Source organism: Humulus lupulus, chromosome 5 (assembly GCF_963169125.1).
Source record: "Humulus lupulus chromosome 5, drHumLupu1.1, whole genome shotgun sequence".
In the NCBI taxonomy this organism is placed as follows: Eukaryota; Viridiplantae; Streptophyta; class Magnoliopsida; order Rosales; family Cannabaceae; genus Humulus; species Humulus lupulus.
In genome coordinates, this window is record NC_084797.1 from 188,292,514 (window position 1) to 188,309,028 (window position 16,515).

The 16,515-nt window shown below is 34.4% G+C and overlaps 1 protein-coding gene and 1 non-coding gene across 2 annotated transcripts; one reads left to right on the forward strand and one right to left on the reverse strand.

Moving 5' to 3' along the window:
• Positions 1-5,201: 5,201 nt before the first annotated feature.
• Positions 5,202-5,308, forward strand: LOC133780752 (small nucleolar RNA R71). Its single transcript, XR_009869570.1, has one exon. It is a non-coding gene; the product is annotated as a small nucleolar RNA R71 (small nucleolar RNA).
• A 5,736-nt stretch (positions 5,309-11,044) lies between these two features.
• Positions 11,045-16,300, reverse strand: LOC133833885 (GDSL esterase/lipase EXL3-like). The gene is made up of 5 exons (XM_062263488.1): positions 15,852-16,300; positions 12,532-12,662; positions 12,189-12,425; positions 11,559-11,820; positions 11,045-11,440 (listed from the first exon to the last, which is right to left on the reverse strand). The coding sequence occupies exons 1-5, from the start codon at positions 16,135-16,137 to the stop codon at positions 11,247-11,249; spliced, it is 1,110 nt and encodes a 369-aa protein (XP_062119472.1). The 5' UTR covers positions 16,138-16,300; the 3' UTR covers positions 11,045-11,246.
• Positions 16,301-16,515: the final 215 nt, after the last annotated feature.

A 16,515-nucleotide genomic window follows, 5' to 3' on the forward strand; every position in this document is an offset into this window, starting at 1 on the left:
ATCTATTGGGACCTCCTCTAACTCCTCGGATGGTCCCACATCACTTTCATAATCCCCAAAGCGAGGATCAAAGTCCCTTCCCTCGCTTTGGGCAACACCCTATTTGGTGACTTCATCACCGGATGGGCTTTTTGTTCTTTTAAACCAAGAGTGCTTTCTTGGCCAAACTCCTCTTACATCTCTTCCTGATCGGTTACAACTGCAAAACTTAGGTCGACATCCATCTCGTCTACCTCCTCTTTCTCAGCACATACAATCATGTTGCTCTCCTTGGCCCCCTTTCTTGCTTTAGCTACCGAGGCATTATAGCACTCCCTAGCCTCTCTCTGGTCTCCTCGGATGCAGCCTATGCCTGCACTGGTCGGGAACTTCATGGAAAAGTGCTAGATTGAAACTGCCGCATGTAAGTTTGTGAGTAGTGGTCGACCAATAACCACATTGTAGGCGGACGGGCAGTCGACAATCAAAAACTCAGTCATCACTGTCTCATGTTTGGGAGCCTCCCCCGTCGTGACTGGCAACTTGATCGTTCCAGCTGGTGACAATCCTTCTCCAGTGAACCCATAAATGACTTGAGAGCATGGCTTCAAGTCATTGATAGATAGCTTCATCCTCTCAAAGGATGACTTGTAAATAATGCTCACTGAACTCCCTGTGTCGACCAAACATCTCTTCACCTTCATATTCGCAATTTGGACTGTCACTACAAGAGGGTCATTGTGAGGATATCTCACGTGTCGAGCATCATCTTCAGTGAAAGTGAGGGACTCACTTTCGTATCGTGGGTTCTTCGGTGGTCGCTCCTCCACTGCCATAACTTTGGAGGTTGATGCTGCATCCAACTCATGACGAAGGGTACGAGCATACCTCTCCCTTGCCTTATTGCTATCTCCAGCAAGATGTGGACCTCCACATATGGTGTCTAGTGTGAAGTCCACGGGCTCAGGTTGCAAAGGTGGGGATCGTTGTCGCTTGAACCCAGGATTGTTGTTACTTCCCTCTCCCTGGGTCTTCTCTGCCCGATACTTCTTCAGTTTCCCCAACTGGAGGAGAAACTCTATCTCATCTTTGAGATGATTGCACTCATTCGTGTCGTGACCATAGTCTCCATGGAAGCGACGGAACTTGTTCATATCTCTCTTACTCATCTCCTTCTTGATAGGTGGGGTTTTTCGGCAGGGGACCTCTTGATGACTTGCCAAATAGATCTCCGCTCGGCTCACCGAAAGAGTGGTGTAATTGGTGAACCGAGGTTCATACTTAGTTGGCTTGTCGTTTGATCCCGACTTAGCCTTCTTCTCATTGTGGTGGTCAGACCCATTATTCCCACGTTTCTTACCACCATTTTGATCATTTCCACCATTCTTGGGAGGATCAGTCGATCTGCTCGGATTGTTCAGGCCCTTCTCTCCCTTCTTAATCGCGTCATCCAACTTCATGTATTTGTCCGCCCGGTCCATAAATTGTTGTAATGTTGAAATTGGATTGCGATGAATGTTGTCCCACAAAGGACTTCGATAGATAATGCCAGAAGAAATTTCCACCATCTTCCCCTCATCTCCAACAGCAGTAGCTCGGTTAACTTCTCTCATGAACCTTTGTATGTAGTTCTTGAGAGACTCATCCTTTCCTTGCTTAATATTTGCTAAGTGATTGGCGTAAACATGAGGGGTCCGAGCATCACTAAACTGCTTGCAAAACTCCTTTCTAAAACTGTCCCAAGAAGTGATGGAGTTAGGCTTAAACTTCCAATACCACTCCTGGGCAGTGTCAGACAATGTGGTGGGGAAGACTCTCCACCGATAGTCATCACTCACCCCGAGTAGCTCCATCTGATCTTCGAATTTCCCCACGTGCCTTATCGGGTCTGCCTTTTCTGTATAAACTGGCAGTACCGGTGCTTTGTATTTCGCTGGTGGTTGGGCTGCTCTAATTCGAGCACAGAAAGGGCTGCCACTCCTGTGGTCTATTGGATCAATCGCAGATGGTCGTTTTGCAGACTCTGAACTGCTGCTGTCAGAGCATCAAGTTGGGCTTGGATGCCTGGGGCCACTGCTTGGGACTCATTCTCGGGACCGCCTGGTCGGGCACTCCTATCCAGTAGACCATCATCGAGTATTTCTACTCGACTGGTAGGTCGGATTGGCTCTTGCCCTTCGACCGGGATGGTCCTTCTCCTATCAGCAATGACGTCTCTTAGATCATTATGAGTGGTGTGCTTTCCTAATCGATCGAATACTGTACTCCGAGTTTTCTTGGAAGGTTTGCTAGGTGGAACATGCTCCTTGCCACTGCGCTGGTTGGGATGCAGTGGTGGCCTTCCTGTTTGAGCTGGGCGATCCTTTCCTCCTCGATGGTTGTTATTATTCTTCTCCTTCGACTGGTCAGTGTGATGACTGTCAGCTTCATCACAACCATGCCCATCTTTGAAGTGGGAAGTTTCTTTACCTCGAGGAGCTCTATTGTGCTCCTGCTCAGGAAGAGTTTTCTTGCTACCTAATTTATGACTTCCAGACCTAGAAGTCTCTGATCGGTGGCTCCTAGAGGGGGTTCTGGAGTTCCCCCTTTGAGTTGAGGCAGTGCCCGACCAGACCCCATCTTCCTCACGACTGGTGGGTTACTACCACCCCTGCTTGCCCCGCGAGAATGGGGTCTATCAGTGTTCTTACGACCAACTTCTGTGGTCCTTGCTCCTGGGGTGGCTGCCACTCCACGTGCATCTTGGGCATTGGCCGGGGTCAGCTGCGTAGCTGCCTCCAGAGCGAGTGCAGCCTCACGATGTCGCCTATCGCCCTCCTCCTGCTGTCGCTAGATCTCCTCACTCCTGGCGTCCATTTCCCGCCTTTGCTGCTCGAATGCGGCATTCTGTCTAGCCATTTCTTCAGTGAACGCCTCCTGTCTTGCATTCAATTGTGCCATCTCCTCTTGGAAGGTGCTCATGGATTCCTGGAGCTCTTCAACCTTTGGGGTTACGTCCTCGAGCACGACTCTAGGCTCAGTTTCATGATCTTGAAGGCTAGGACCTTCTGATCTGGCAGGCTCTTTAGAGGATCCTGTCTTCTTGGAGGCTGCATTGGTGTTCTTAGGCGCCATAATACTTCAGGGACCGTCTGTCTTTCTCTTCAGGCTCTCATTGAAAGCACCAAAATGTTGACCGCATTTTTGGCCAACGACATGTAGACGTCAAAAACGATAAAACCTTCAAGAGAAAATAAACGACACAGACGATTTTTATAGTGGTTCAGCCCCAATGTGATGGTAATAGCCTAATCCACTTAGAGTTGTGATTATAGATCTACACTCAAGATCAGATGAACCTGAGTCAACTGAGTTTCTTCATTGTAGATTACAAGAATACAAGAATTCTCTCAAATACAAGTACTCTCTCTCCCTAGAAAATTCGGATAAAAAGTTCAAAAGTCCAAAAGTCCTCTTTATGATGCCATAAGCCTTGTATTTATAGGCTCAGGATCATACAGATGATATCCCCCATAATCGGGATATTTTATTATTCACATTTTATTTAAATTACAACAATATTCAAAATGTAACAGTACACTATATTCGTGGGATAAATGAGAGATTCCCGCGCAAGCCAAGACCGATTCTCGTTGAAGCTGTTTCTGAGATCTCTTGCGCAGCTTTGCTCCATCTAGTCGATCCATATCTCATTCAAGCTGGTTGACCACACCTTCACTGGGCAGACACGCACTTGACTGGGCAGACATGCACTTGACTGGTCGGACATGGTCATGACCGATCGGCCAAGGTCATGCCTGGTCGGACAAGGTCATGCCTGGGCAGACCAACACGTGACTGGTCGGACAAGGTCATACCTAGTTGGCAATGACACTTCTCTGACCAGTCAAAATTCTTCATCGGTCTACCGGGTCACTCCTAAGCCAGGTCACCCAACCATTCCTTGCCATTTGTCATTTCTATTGCCACGTCATCATTTTCAAATTTTGGGGATAACACATTGAATATTACATATTCTCTAACAAACTTGGTCTTGAAACTAATCTTGAACGTTCGATGCTCCCCTGATCTAACCATAAACGAGTAAGTAAAATCAAAGTGCTTCAGAGTTTTCTGTGTATAGGGGAACTTCCACTCCAACACCATTCCCTCAAACTCGTCGATCATCTTTAGGCAGTTTTCCATTGTCATCAATATCATGTCGCTGTCTTGATCTTCAGACTTATTATTCTTGATGTTCTCGTTCTTGAAAAGCTTAAGCTTTCAACAGCAAGATGTGATTCTTTTGATCAAGAAAGTCTCTAAGGCCCTGTATATTTCATTTGTCAAGAACCCATCGAATTGATCAATGGTGAGAATCGTCTCCAACAGAAAACTAAACAAACCCTCTAGCAGCCCTAATAGTTTCTCCCTTTCTTGTTCCAGTAAAACCCTCTCAATTATGCTCTGGACCTCATCCAACACTGTTCAGGCTACCATTGCCGCCGCGGTGATACTCGTCAACGTAAATAAAACTGCTCTGGTTGATGGAATCATGGCCATGGACAACATTTTCTTTAAAACTAGTTTAATAAGTGGCCACCAAAAGAAGTTTGGATCAAAAAAAATGAACTACTTAACCCTATGTAAGGTATTTATAGATGATCAAATACTTAATTTGTTTTTAATTTGATCATATTTTATTTATTGATGTAGATTTTTTTTGTTGGAGAGGATTAATAATTTAGTTGAAAAAAGTATAGTTTATTTTTTTTATCAGCTATAAAAGTAAATGCAAGACTACAATAAGGGGGCTTTTTTTCTTCTTCTTGTACAATCATGATCACCCCTCCAAGAAATTTTTTCAAATCAAATAGAGTTATAATTGTGAAATCATTTGAATAATAATATTTTGAGTAGTTATTAATTTATTTCTTAAAAAAACTAAAATTGGTCGGCTTGTTCTAGCTTTCTTCTCCTCTCTCCTCTATCATCACCATCCTGAAATTGAGTGTACTACAAGATATGGGAAATTTTCTAGAGTATTTTTGTGCTGAGAAAAGTCCTCAAAATCATCGGGAAAAGTTGAAAACCCTTTCTCGGCGTGTTGATGCGCCGAGAAATACCATTAGATAAAGCTCACTACTAATCCTGGAAAAAAATGAAAAGTGTTGACATAAATTATGGTGCACGTAGTAGTGCACAACCCATTATAGAAATTATGGACCAACACCCACTTCTCAATGTTGTGACGATGACACTTTCTTAACAATTCTTTAAACCTCTCTCATGTGTCATACAATGATTTCCCATCAGTCTGGAAGAAGTTATTGATCTCTCCTCTCAACCTTGCAGCTTTTGATGGAGGAAAAAACTTGGAGAGAAACTTCTGCGCTAGATCCTCCCAAGTGTTAATAGGCCTGTAGTGAATTTAGCCAGCTCTTGGCTCTGTCCCTCAACGTGAATGGGAATAGCCTCAATCTGATGGCATCATTACTCACCCCATTATACTTAAATATTGCACACAACTCTAGAAAATTAGCTATGTGCATATTAAGGTCTTTTGTGGGGAGTCCACCACCTCAATGGTAGACTGAACCATTTGCAAAATTGTCGGCTTAATCTCAAAATTGTTAGTGACAACAGTGGGGTGTGTGATGCATGAATGAACTCCCGTAACAGTGGGGAGTACATAATCCCTTAAGGTTCGTGGCCCTTGATCTTTGGCCTTAGCAGCCACTTGATTAGCCCCATTACCGTTATTTTGGGCCATCTTGTCCTCCAACCTTTTCCTTCTACGGTTCTATCTACAAGTCTTCTCTGTTTCAGAATTGATCTGTACTACCTGAAATTAGAAAATTAAGACGCAAACCAAGTTAGAATTATGAATGAAAAACAACCAAATTAGAATAACAATTACTTATTTTGATATTAATAATTTTAAATCCCCGGAACGACGCCAAAAACTTGTTGCGATATATTTGCTACGCAAGTATATGTAATAAAGATTCAGTAATATCTTGGTGAATACGAGTATCGTCCAACAGAGATTAAATTATCAATTACCAATAATTAATTTCCTATTTCTATTTGGTTAACAAAAGATTGATTTTTAAAATAAAGCAAAAACATAAATATAGAAATAATGAAACTAGCAATTAAAAACTTAAAGCAAATGACACTAAATAGAATTATTTTAATGGATGGAAAGCTAGGGAATTTAATATCGTCTTCTTTCCACTCTCCTATTTCACTAATGCCATGCTTCATAGTTGTTCTTCTAATTGAGATAGCGAGTTTACAAAAGCAATTTATATTAGAATTAAGATATATAAACTTCAACCTATATGAGAATTTCCTACATCTTTGTGATAAACTCAACATATAAGAGGCATTAAGAATGAAAACTCATAAAACTACACAAACTATATAAGTACTCTCATCCTATATCGAAATTTGTGTCGAAATAATGAAGAAGGAAACATAAAATTGCATTAGAAACCCTAAAAATTAGCTCAGTTCATATCCATGTTATTAGCATCCATTAAACTAAAATTAAACAAAAATGACGAAAGAAAGAATTCTAGAAACAATCCAATCTTCTCCAACATGATCTCGATCATCCTCTCCAAGTCTAGGGCTCTGAAAATTTGTGTTTTCTGGTGAAAATCGCGATTAAATGTTAATTCTTGCATTTCCCCAAGTGAAAAGACCAAAAATACCTTCTTAAAAAATTCCCAGAATTTCCATTTCAAGAACACTAGCTCAACCACACCAGGGTCCACCGCACTCACACTACTACCTTGGATTACCTTGCAGCTCTATGAGTGCAGTCGTGCCACTCATCTACTGTGACCACACTACTTGCTTCGAAAACTTGTTTTTTTCTCAAATTTATCCTTTTCTCAAGTTTTCCGCATCTTTTTCACTTCAAAGAAAATTGAGTCATTCAAAACCTAAAAACACATCAAAACAAGCGTAAAATAGAGCAAAATAAACCTAATTGACTAAAACACACCCTAAAAAGACACTCCAAAATGAGGCTAAAATTTGATTATCAATTTTATAACTTACACTTTCTAAATCAACAATGAATAATAGGAATGATTCAATGTTACAAATCCTAAATGTTAATAAAAAAAACTAGAGCTATAAATGTGGACCGGGCCGGCCCGGCCCACATTTTCGTGCCTCCGAATAATTCGGGTCGGGTCGGCCCAGCCCATATTTGAAAGAGTAAGCCCAACACGACCCATAGGCCTAGTCCATGTCATGTCGTGCTCGTGTCGTGTCGGGCCCAATTCGAGCCGACCCACTTTCCTTATTCGGGCCAGCCCACTTTCCTTATTTGAGCCCACTTTTAGGCCCATTTTATTATTCCCAAAAAATGTGAGGATGGGGAATTGAACCCTCCACCTCTTCTTTAAGAATCAATGGACTCACCACCAAACCAAATACATTTCTTTGTTTAAATTATAATTTTAGATATTTTTATATATTTTGTAACAATACTTTACCAAAAATTATATCAAAGATAATTATTAGAATTTGAATACCTACTAATAAATGCTAAAAATTTTAACTCACAAATCTTAAAATAAATCAATATAATTATAAAAATATAAACATTGAGAAAAATAATAGACTTTTATTATCATTTTAATTTATAGATAATTGACAAATAAAAATTTATTATCATTATTAATGTCAAAATATCGGGCTTTTTATTGTGTCGTGCTTTCGGGCTAGTTTGTTTGTGCTTTCGTGTCATGCCTTCGGGCTTGTCGTGCCGTGCCAGGCTTAGGCCCATGTCGTGTCGTACCGTGCCGTGCCGTGCCAATTTTCAATTCGTGTCGTGCCTGGCCCAAGCCCATATTTTTTTTGTGCCGTGTTGTGCTCATGCCTCCCGGGCTCGTGTCGTGCTAGAAAGCCCATCCCATATTTACAGCTATATCAAAAACCATCTTCAAAGTATGAATGCAAGTCTTGATAATTAAAGAACTATATTCAAAGTATGAATGCAAATCTTGATAATTAAAGATTAAGTGATTAAATGATTATAACATGAATTTAAAAACATTCAGTCATCAATACTAACAATATAAACACAATTAAAAGCTAGGGTTTAGAGAAGTACAAGCTTTGAATTGAGCAATTGTATCTTCAAACTAAGGGAGCATCAAAAGGATTATACATGAGAAGTACCACTGTCCAAAATCTTTATTCTAAGTCTTCCCATTAGTTGCTTCAAGCTTCACCAAGATAGAATGAGATTTGGGATTGAACAAGCCTTTGAAACTCATACAAGTCAAGTAATTCTTGATGAAAACTTATGATCTTTGAGAGCTAGAGAGAGAAAGAGGCTAGAGAGAAAGTTGTAAAGTGTGATCAAGGCTTTTCAATTCCAATAACCCTTATTTATAGTGTAGACACTGTAATTAAGTCTAACTAATAAGATTATAATTTTGAACATATCATTTGGAGCTAAAACATGTAACTGTATAGACACGTCAGGTGATTCATCGCCTGTAGTGTCTTGTTACGTAGTTCACACTTTAGGTGATGCATCGCCTACAAGGTGGAGATTCAATGCCATATAAGTAGGTTTGACTTCTCAAAAATGACATTAAACACCTCCAAATGCTCCCAATTTTTTTGGGCATGCTTATATACCTCATTGTATCACTTCAGACCCATACAAGTTAATTATAGATGCCTACTAAAATACCTCATATTTTCACTTCAACTTAAGTGAAAACCGTTGAGTGTTTTGCACCACATTGTGTAAACCTAACCATTATATTTAACCAATCTCAACAATTTTGTTATTTGGTGTTTAGTTCGTTTCGTTTCCCTAATAATGGTGTCTATCACCTATTTGGAATTTATGGTTTTACACATTCTTAATCAATAGTGCATAATAAGAATAATTCGATATTACAAACCCTAGGTACTAATAAAGAACCTTATTTAAAGTATGAATGCAAATCTTGATAATAAAAAAACCATATTCATGTTATGAATACAAATCTTGATAATAATCAAAGAACCATATTCATGATATGAATACAAATCTTGATAATCAAAGAACCATATTCATGATATGAATAAAAATCTTGAAAATAAAGGATTAAGTGATTAAATGATTATAAGATGAACTTAGAAACATTTAATTATTAATACTAACAACATAAACACAATAGAATAACACAAATACAAAGTTAGGGTTTAGAGAGATCAACCCTTTGTTTTGAGCAACTTGAATCTTCAAACTTGGGGAACATCTAAAGCTTATACACAATAAGTATATTGTTCTCCAAACTCATGCAACTCATGCAAGTCAAGCAATGCTTGATGAGTTTCTTGGAGAAAACTTATGGTCTTTAAGAGCTAGAGAGATAGTTAAAAAGTGTGATCAAGACTTTTAAACTCTAATAATATACTTATTGTGTATAAGCCTTAGATGTTCCCCAAGTTTGAAGATTTAAGTTGCTAAAAAAAGGTTGTATCTCTCTAAACCCTAACTTTGTATTTGTGTTATTCTATTGTGTTTATGTTGTTTGTATTGATGATTAAATATTTCTAAGTTCATCTTATAATCATTTAATCACTTAATCATTTATTATCAAGATTTGCATTCATATCATGAATATGATTATTTGATTATCAAGATTTGCATTCATACTTTGGATAAGGTTCTTGATTTGTATTTAGGATTTGTAATATTGAACTATTCATATCATGCATTGTTGATTAAGAAAGTGTAAAGCCATAAATTCCCAACATCACCACCATTCCACTTCCTTGGTGTTGGGGATTGTGGCTTTTGTAGCGATGTTTTGCCGTGTTGGTTTAGTACAACCATTCAACATTATTATCTTGGACAGTGACTAGTTGGATCTTCTTCAGATCTGGGTGTTGTTTAGGTGGATATTGGTCCCTTTGTTCGTGATTTATTTGCGTGCTACGTCGACTTTCATGGAATAATTAGTGCATCGTTGCTTTATTTTCAATAATGGTGTTTTATTTTCCTTTAATCTTTTGAATGATTATAGGCTTTTAGCTATTGTTGGGGTTGATAATTCTTTGATGTTAGAGCATTGTAAACAGCTTGATATGCCTATGTTGGTTATTTGAATTGTTTTGCAAGTAATTCGACCTATTATGTATGTTGTTGGATTGACCTTGTCAATGCAAATTTCCTTTTATGTTAAAAAAATCACAAAATAGTAACCACCACATATGTTAACCTCAAACAAAAACATGGAGAACAAAAGCAAGATTGTTACCTCATATCCATTTTCTACCCTTACCTTTACTAAACTGAAATTGAAGTTATGTAGAGCCATAAATATTAAATTCCACAACAAGAAAATAATGCTTAGCCATTAAAATCACTTTGTTCCTCGTTATATATAGTAAAATCTCTTTATAGTAATAGTGTTAGGCTTAGGACCAACATATTTCATTATTATGAGAATGTGATAACTTAATAGAATTATATCTGTAAAATGTTGGAAATATATACATTTAAATCTAAATTAAATAATAATTAATAAAATATGTCAAATTCAATATATAAACATTGATAAACGAAAATAACATAAATGTATAGTTACAATATACATATCTATATAATGTTGGAAATATACAAAGTTATTTTATAAGTTAATAATTAATTTTATCATAAATTTTTAGTATGTATAAGATGAGATATATATAAATATATTTAATATTAACACAATTATTACTACGTAGAGACATATTTTCTAAAAGTTGGATAAAAAATTGTTATAATTTATTACACTGTGGAGTTTATTCATATTTATAATTGGCCCTGAGTTAAAACTTTTTATGACTATGCAGAAGAACACCATGCTTCAACATTAAAAAAAGACATCACCACCTCTTATGGCTTCTCAATAGTGACAACCCGTTAATCTTCATTCTCGAGAAAAAGGTTTCTCATTTATGGAGAAATCAAGAGGACAAAAATAAATATCTTTTTGATTGAAACAGAACAAATGATCTGACCAAAATAAAAATCAAGTAAAAAGTAATGAAAGAATGATAAAAAAAAAAAAGAAACTATTTTTAATTCAACAACCTTCTTTATTATTAGGTCATAAAGACAAGAAAAAAAAAAGGTCCATGACAAACAAATACTCCCTCACTTTATCATGCTACACGCATGCCACGTGGACGGCTGAGATTATACCGTTTCCGTATGGCAGATTAATCTACCATACCACAGACACTCCATCCCTCCCTATATATATAAATATATATTAAATAACATTTGTTTTAGACAAAGCTGATATAACAACATTCACAATAACTTTGTATGCCTTTTCCGTTGGATGGTAAGCATCCCAAAACACATATTTAGTTGCATCCACGCATGTAGTGTCGAATGGGTTGCATGTTAATGCTGCCTCTATAAGCCCAGTGCCACAACACCCTTTTTTGGAAATTGTAAACCCTAGATATTTCAAATAACAAAACAATCAAGGCTCAAAAGAATGAAACAAAAAAAATATATTACGCAATTAGAATATAAGTAAAATGACTAGTTAATAAAGAATGAGATCACTACTCACCGTATCGAGTAGGGTTTTGAATGACATCAAGGAGTGGATAGTAGATATCGACATAGACAAGTCTTGTATCACGGCTAACATAATTTTTTGTGAGTGAATCCAACGATGCAGAGAGTTTAGAATTAAACATTATGGCAGCTTCATTCTCTTCATCATAACAATTCCTCTTTATTCCTCCTCCTACGGTTCGTTGAGATGGTACACATCCAATTGGAGGTGCCCCCATAACCCCAATTCTTCTTGCTCCCAATCCATACAAGTCCTTTCAATTTACAATAATCATATATAATAATAAGTCACACACACATATATATATACACAAATTTCATCGATGATATTTATAATACTCTGTGTATAAAATGGGAGTATATGATACTACTATTATATTCATTCTTTTAAAGTTATTTTACATTTTTTTTATTATAATTATTTTGCATCTATAAAATTATCTTAAAAATACATTCAATACCTTATCTAACATACTCGCTACTCAGTCTAGAAAGTCGTTTTGTAAAAGATTCTTTTTTTTTTATATAAGGTGACACTAAAATACTATTATATATTTTCACCAATATATTACTATTTTATTATTAGTTTTAATAACATGAAATATAATTAATATCTGTATACCTTGACGAAGTCAGTAGCATAACTGACCATAAGATCAGTGTAAGAAGAAATGTCGTATTGCAATCTTCTAAAAGCGACAGCAGCAAAATAGGTATTAGCAATATCGTTACTGCTTAGTACTATAAGAATGATACTGTTTGCTAAGATGAACTTTGTTTTTTCTTCTCCAGCTATTCCTTTCAACTTTTCTATGTACTCTTTGAACTTCTCCAATTGGTCACTTAGTGGAGGAACATTCTGTTTTTATCATATACAAAATATTAATTAATAACTTATAATTATAATGTTAAATTAAGAGCTAGAGAAAAAAAATGGTACAAATTTATTTAATGTGTATATATACCGCAAGCTTCGAGGTAAATGGATCATATCCTACTCCACCAACAGCAAAGCACACACCAGTTAGGAGGTCTTTCGGTGTTAAATTTGGATCAGCATAGGGTGGTAATAGCTCTTTGATTCCCAATCCGTCAGCTGAGATTAAAATGAAAATGAAAGTGAGTAATTAGTAAAAATATACCTTTTTGTTAATGTGTCCCCTTGCATTCTTGGCCAGGTAAACATATTTTTAATTTGCCAATTTTATTATGATGTGTATTTAATCTCAACTGTATAATTAAAGATGATATGGTCACCACTTAACAATACTCATAGTTGAGATTAAACATCATAGTATATGATTAGAGTATGCAAATTAGAAATGTGCAAATCATTATTCTTTAAATTTGATGAGGGTGTTGAGTGTATTTGATAGAATATCAAGTGTCAAGAATGTTATTTTATAAATAATTATAAAAGAAAATTATTCTGAAATGTAATTATAAAAAATATACATTGCTAATTATTTAAAAAATATTTTTTTTAAAAAATACTTATTCAACTGCTATGTTTATTGAAGTCATATAACTAAAATATGTATCATATACAAAATAACCTTTCTAGGCGCGCTCTGTTTAAATCGGGTTATATAAGATAGAGTTTATGTATGTCATTTTAAGGTCATAGATCTAACATAGTAAACCCCAAGTTATCTTTCTTTTTTTTTTTTTAATAAGAACACAGCCAAGCTTTGAACTAGGAGAAGGTCCTACCATGAGGGAGAGAGAAAACGACAATTATGGCAGATTCTTTAACTATACCAATGCTAAAATTTGCTCCCAAAATCAAGAAAATACCCTTTTGAAAAAAAAAATGCTATTAATTACGGTAGAATTCTTATTCCGAGCAATTATATATGATTAAAAAAACTGATACCAGAATTTTGTTTTTTTTTTTCTTCCAAAAACCAATAAAAGCCTACATCTGCTCGGAAATGCCAATGCTCTTAAAGATAGGAAAACAAATCACCAAATAAACCTTTTTTTTTCACTCCAAAATAGAGAAAGAAAAAAAATATATATGTAGAGAGGTTATAGATATGTTATATATATAAATAGGACAATTATAAGTAGAGAGGTTAAGTAGGATGTTTCTGAATTGATTATGTGGAGAAATTATAATTTATTTCAGAATTTTCAAAAAATTCTAAAAGTTTATGATACTGAAAACATAGTTTAAATCGTAAATAATATGGGTGTCTCAGGGTCTGATTGGTAGCTAATTTAGATCCAATTATATGTTTTTGGAAACTTAAAATTTGTGGACCCCACAATAATAAATGATTGGTAGATTGTTTTCAAAATCTCAATTCAAATATGTATTCAATTTTATATAGTGAAATAGAAAACGAAAAATTCTCGTTTTCTATCTTTTTTTTTATTATATATCTGTGGACCCCTCATGTATTTGGTTATTATAATAATTATTATATGATTTACGATTAAATATGTCATATAAGACATTCTCATATATTTGTTTTCTTGGATATAATATATATACATATATAAATACAGTATAATCTTTCTATTCATGAAAAAAAATAGTGTTTTAATCTAATTAAATAATTAATTTTTGGATAAATAAAATGAAACTTTGAAATCCAATTAATACCATTAAAAAAATATAGTAATAGTTTCCGATATTAAAAAATAATACAATTAATTTTATAAAAAAATGTAAAATATATATAAAAAATGTGTCATAAAAAATAACTTAATTTTATAATGAACTCTTTTTAATATTAAATTGAACCCTATTTTTTATTTTAATTCTAAACAAGAAATGAAAAATCTTGTGATTTTTTTTAATTTACAAACTAAAATGACTTATTTAATTAAAACAAATATAAATTTAAAAAAAAAACAAAAATGTGAATAAATTATTATTAATTTAATGTTTTAATATTAAAATTTATTGATTATTACATAACATTTGTTAAAATTTAATTTAATTTAACTAAAATAATTTTCTTCGTATTTTGATTTTGTTATATTTTCAAATTTTATACCAATCACATATTCTGATTTTAAACTTAAAATTAGTTTAAACCAATCACATTTTCAGAAATATATTTTAAATACAAAATCCAGATTTTCTTTTCAAAATCACATTTTTTTAAAATCCAGTTTTCTAATCGCGAACCAATCAGACCTAATCAATCATGTCCTAAAAAAATATAACTTTAATTTATAAAAAAAAATCAAAGTTAATGACAATGCAATATTGTTATGAATTTAATTAATGCACTATTATTAAATTTTAATTTATCAATATAATTAAATTTTACTTTCAGCTAAACCAATCACGTATTCAGTGTCTGTTATATTTTCAAATTTAATCCCAATCACATATTCAGTTTTTTAAAACTCAAAAACAGTTTACTGACATTGAATCAATCACATTTTCAGAAACATGTTTTCAGTCACTAAATTCAGATTTTCATTTCAGAATCTCACTTTTCAAAAATACAGTTTTCTAATCGCGAACCAATCAGACCCTTATATTTTCTTATAATTGTGCAACTTACTATTTTTAGTTCATGCTTTTGTCAGCATAAATTATTTGAAATTTTCTTAAATTTGGTGAGATATCTACTGTAATTATGTAATTAGAATGTATATGGTCATATAAATTTTTTTAGTTATAAATTTTGCAGGTGCACGATCCTAAGTGCAAAAGTGGCCCCCTAGAATAAAATTCTCCAATATAAATATAGTTGTTTTTTTCTTCCTTCTGAAGTTAATGTTATAATATAATTTTATTAATTATATTACAGAGAAGTATTCAGCATTTATTTCCCTCTTCCTTCACTTTTATAGCTCACTATTTTAGCTACCCACCACGTTTTCTTATTTATTACCCCTGCACCTATCAAATAATTTTTTAAATCAAGTTTCTTTCTTTTTGACAATTTTCTAATAAGTTTCTTTAAAGTTTAAACATCTAGCTACTTTAAATAATTGTAATTGAAAAATAGTAATCTTAATTAGTCACACATGAACGTCAAACAAGTATAATATTATCCCATGCACATTAATATTAATTATTAAACTCCTACTTACTTGAAAGTCAATCAAACTAATAATTATAACTTTTTTGTTTTGTTTTTCCAAGTACTTTCAAAACGATCAATCGATTACACTTTTATTTAGTACCAAAAACTAAATATAATAAAATCAAGTAGTGAGAAGAAGAAGAAGAAGAAGAAGAAGAAATTGTAAAGAAAAAACAGAGTGAGAATATGTATATACATATTTATATTTATATAGTTGTAGATGAAATTACCAAAGAGGTCGGAAGGAACCTTGCCATTGGAGTATCTTCCGGTGGATTTTCCTCCTCTGAAGTCACGACCATAGGGAGGAAAATTAGACCTGGCCGGAGATAAGATATTGTTGTTGTTATTACCAGTGTCCACTATTGAATCTCCGAACATAATCACCGCCGAAACTGTCTTGTTGCGCGCTATCTTAACCCTACCTTCGGTGAAACTACACCACAAAATAATCATATCAACACAGATGATCAAAAACGACGCCGTCGACGGGTTTCTTCGGCTTCTCCTCATCATTAATTTTCAGTTTTTTTGAATAAGAAAAAAGAAGAAGAAAATAAAAGCAATGATTTGTAATTTTGCAGTGATGATCTCGTCGATCTGGTTTTCTTATAAACTTTAATATTGTAGTAGGATAATAAGTGAGTTCTAATTCGACCAACCAGTATGTCTGACTCTCACAATAAAAGTAGTTGTTCAGTTGGCATCATTTAATAGTGTGATCAAATAACGATTCTATTTATTTATTTTTACTTATATATTTAGGAAAATCTGGCTTGCACCCGAAAAAGGAGACACCTGTACATTCTTCTTTAGTGTTTGGTTCAGAAAGTATATTTTTTCATCGTGAATAGTATAGTAATTTAGAATATTTGAGAAAATTCAGAATAATTT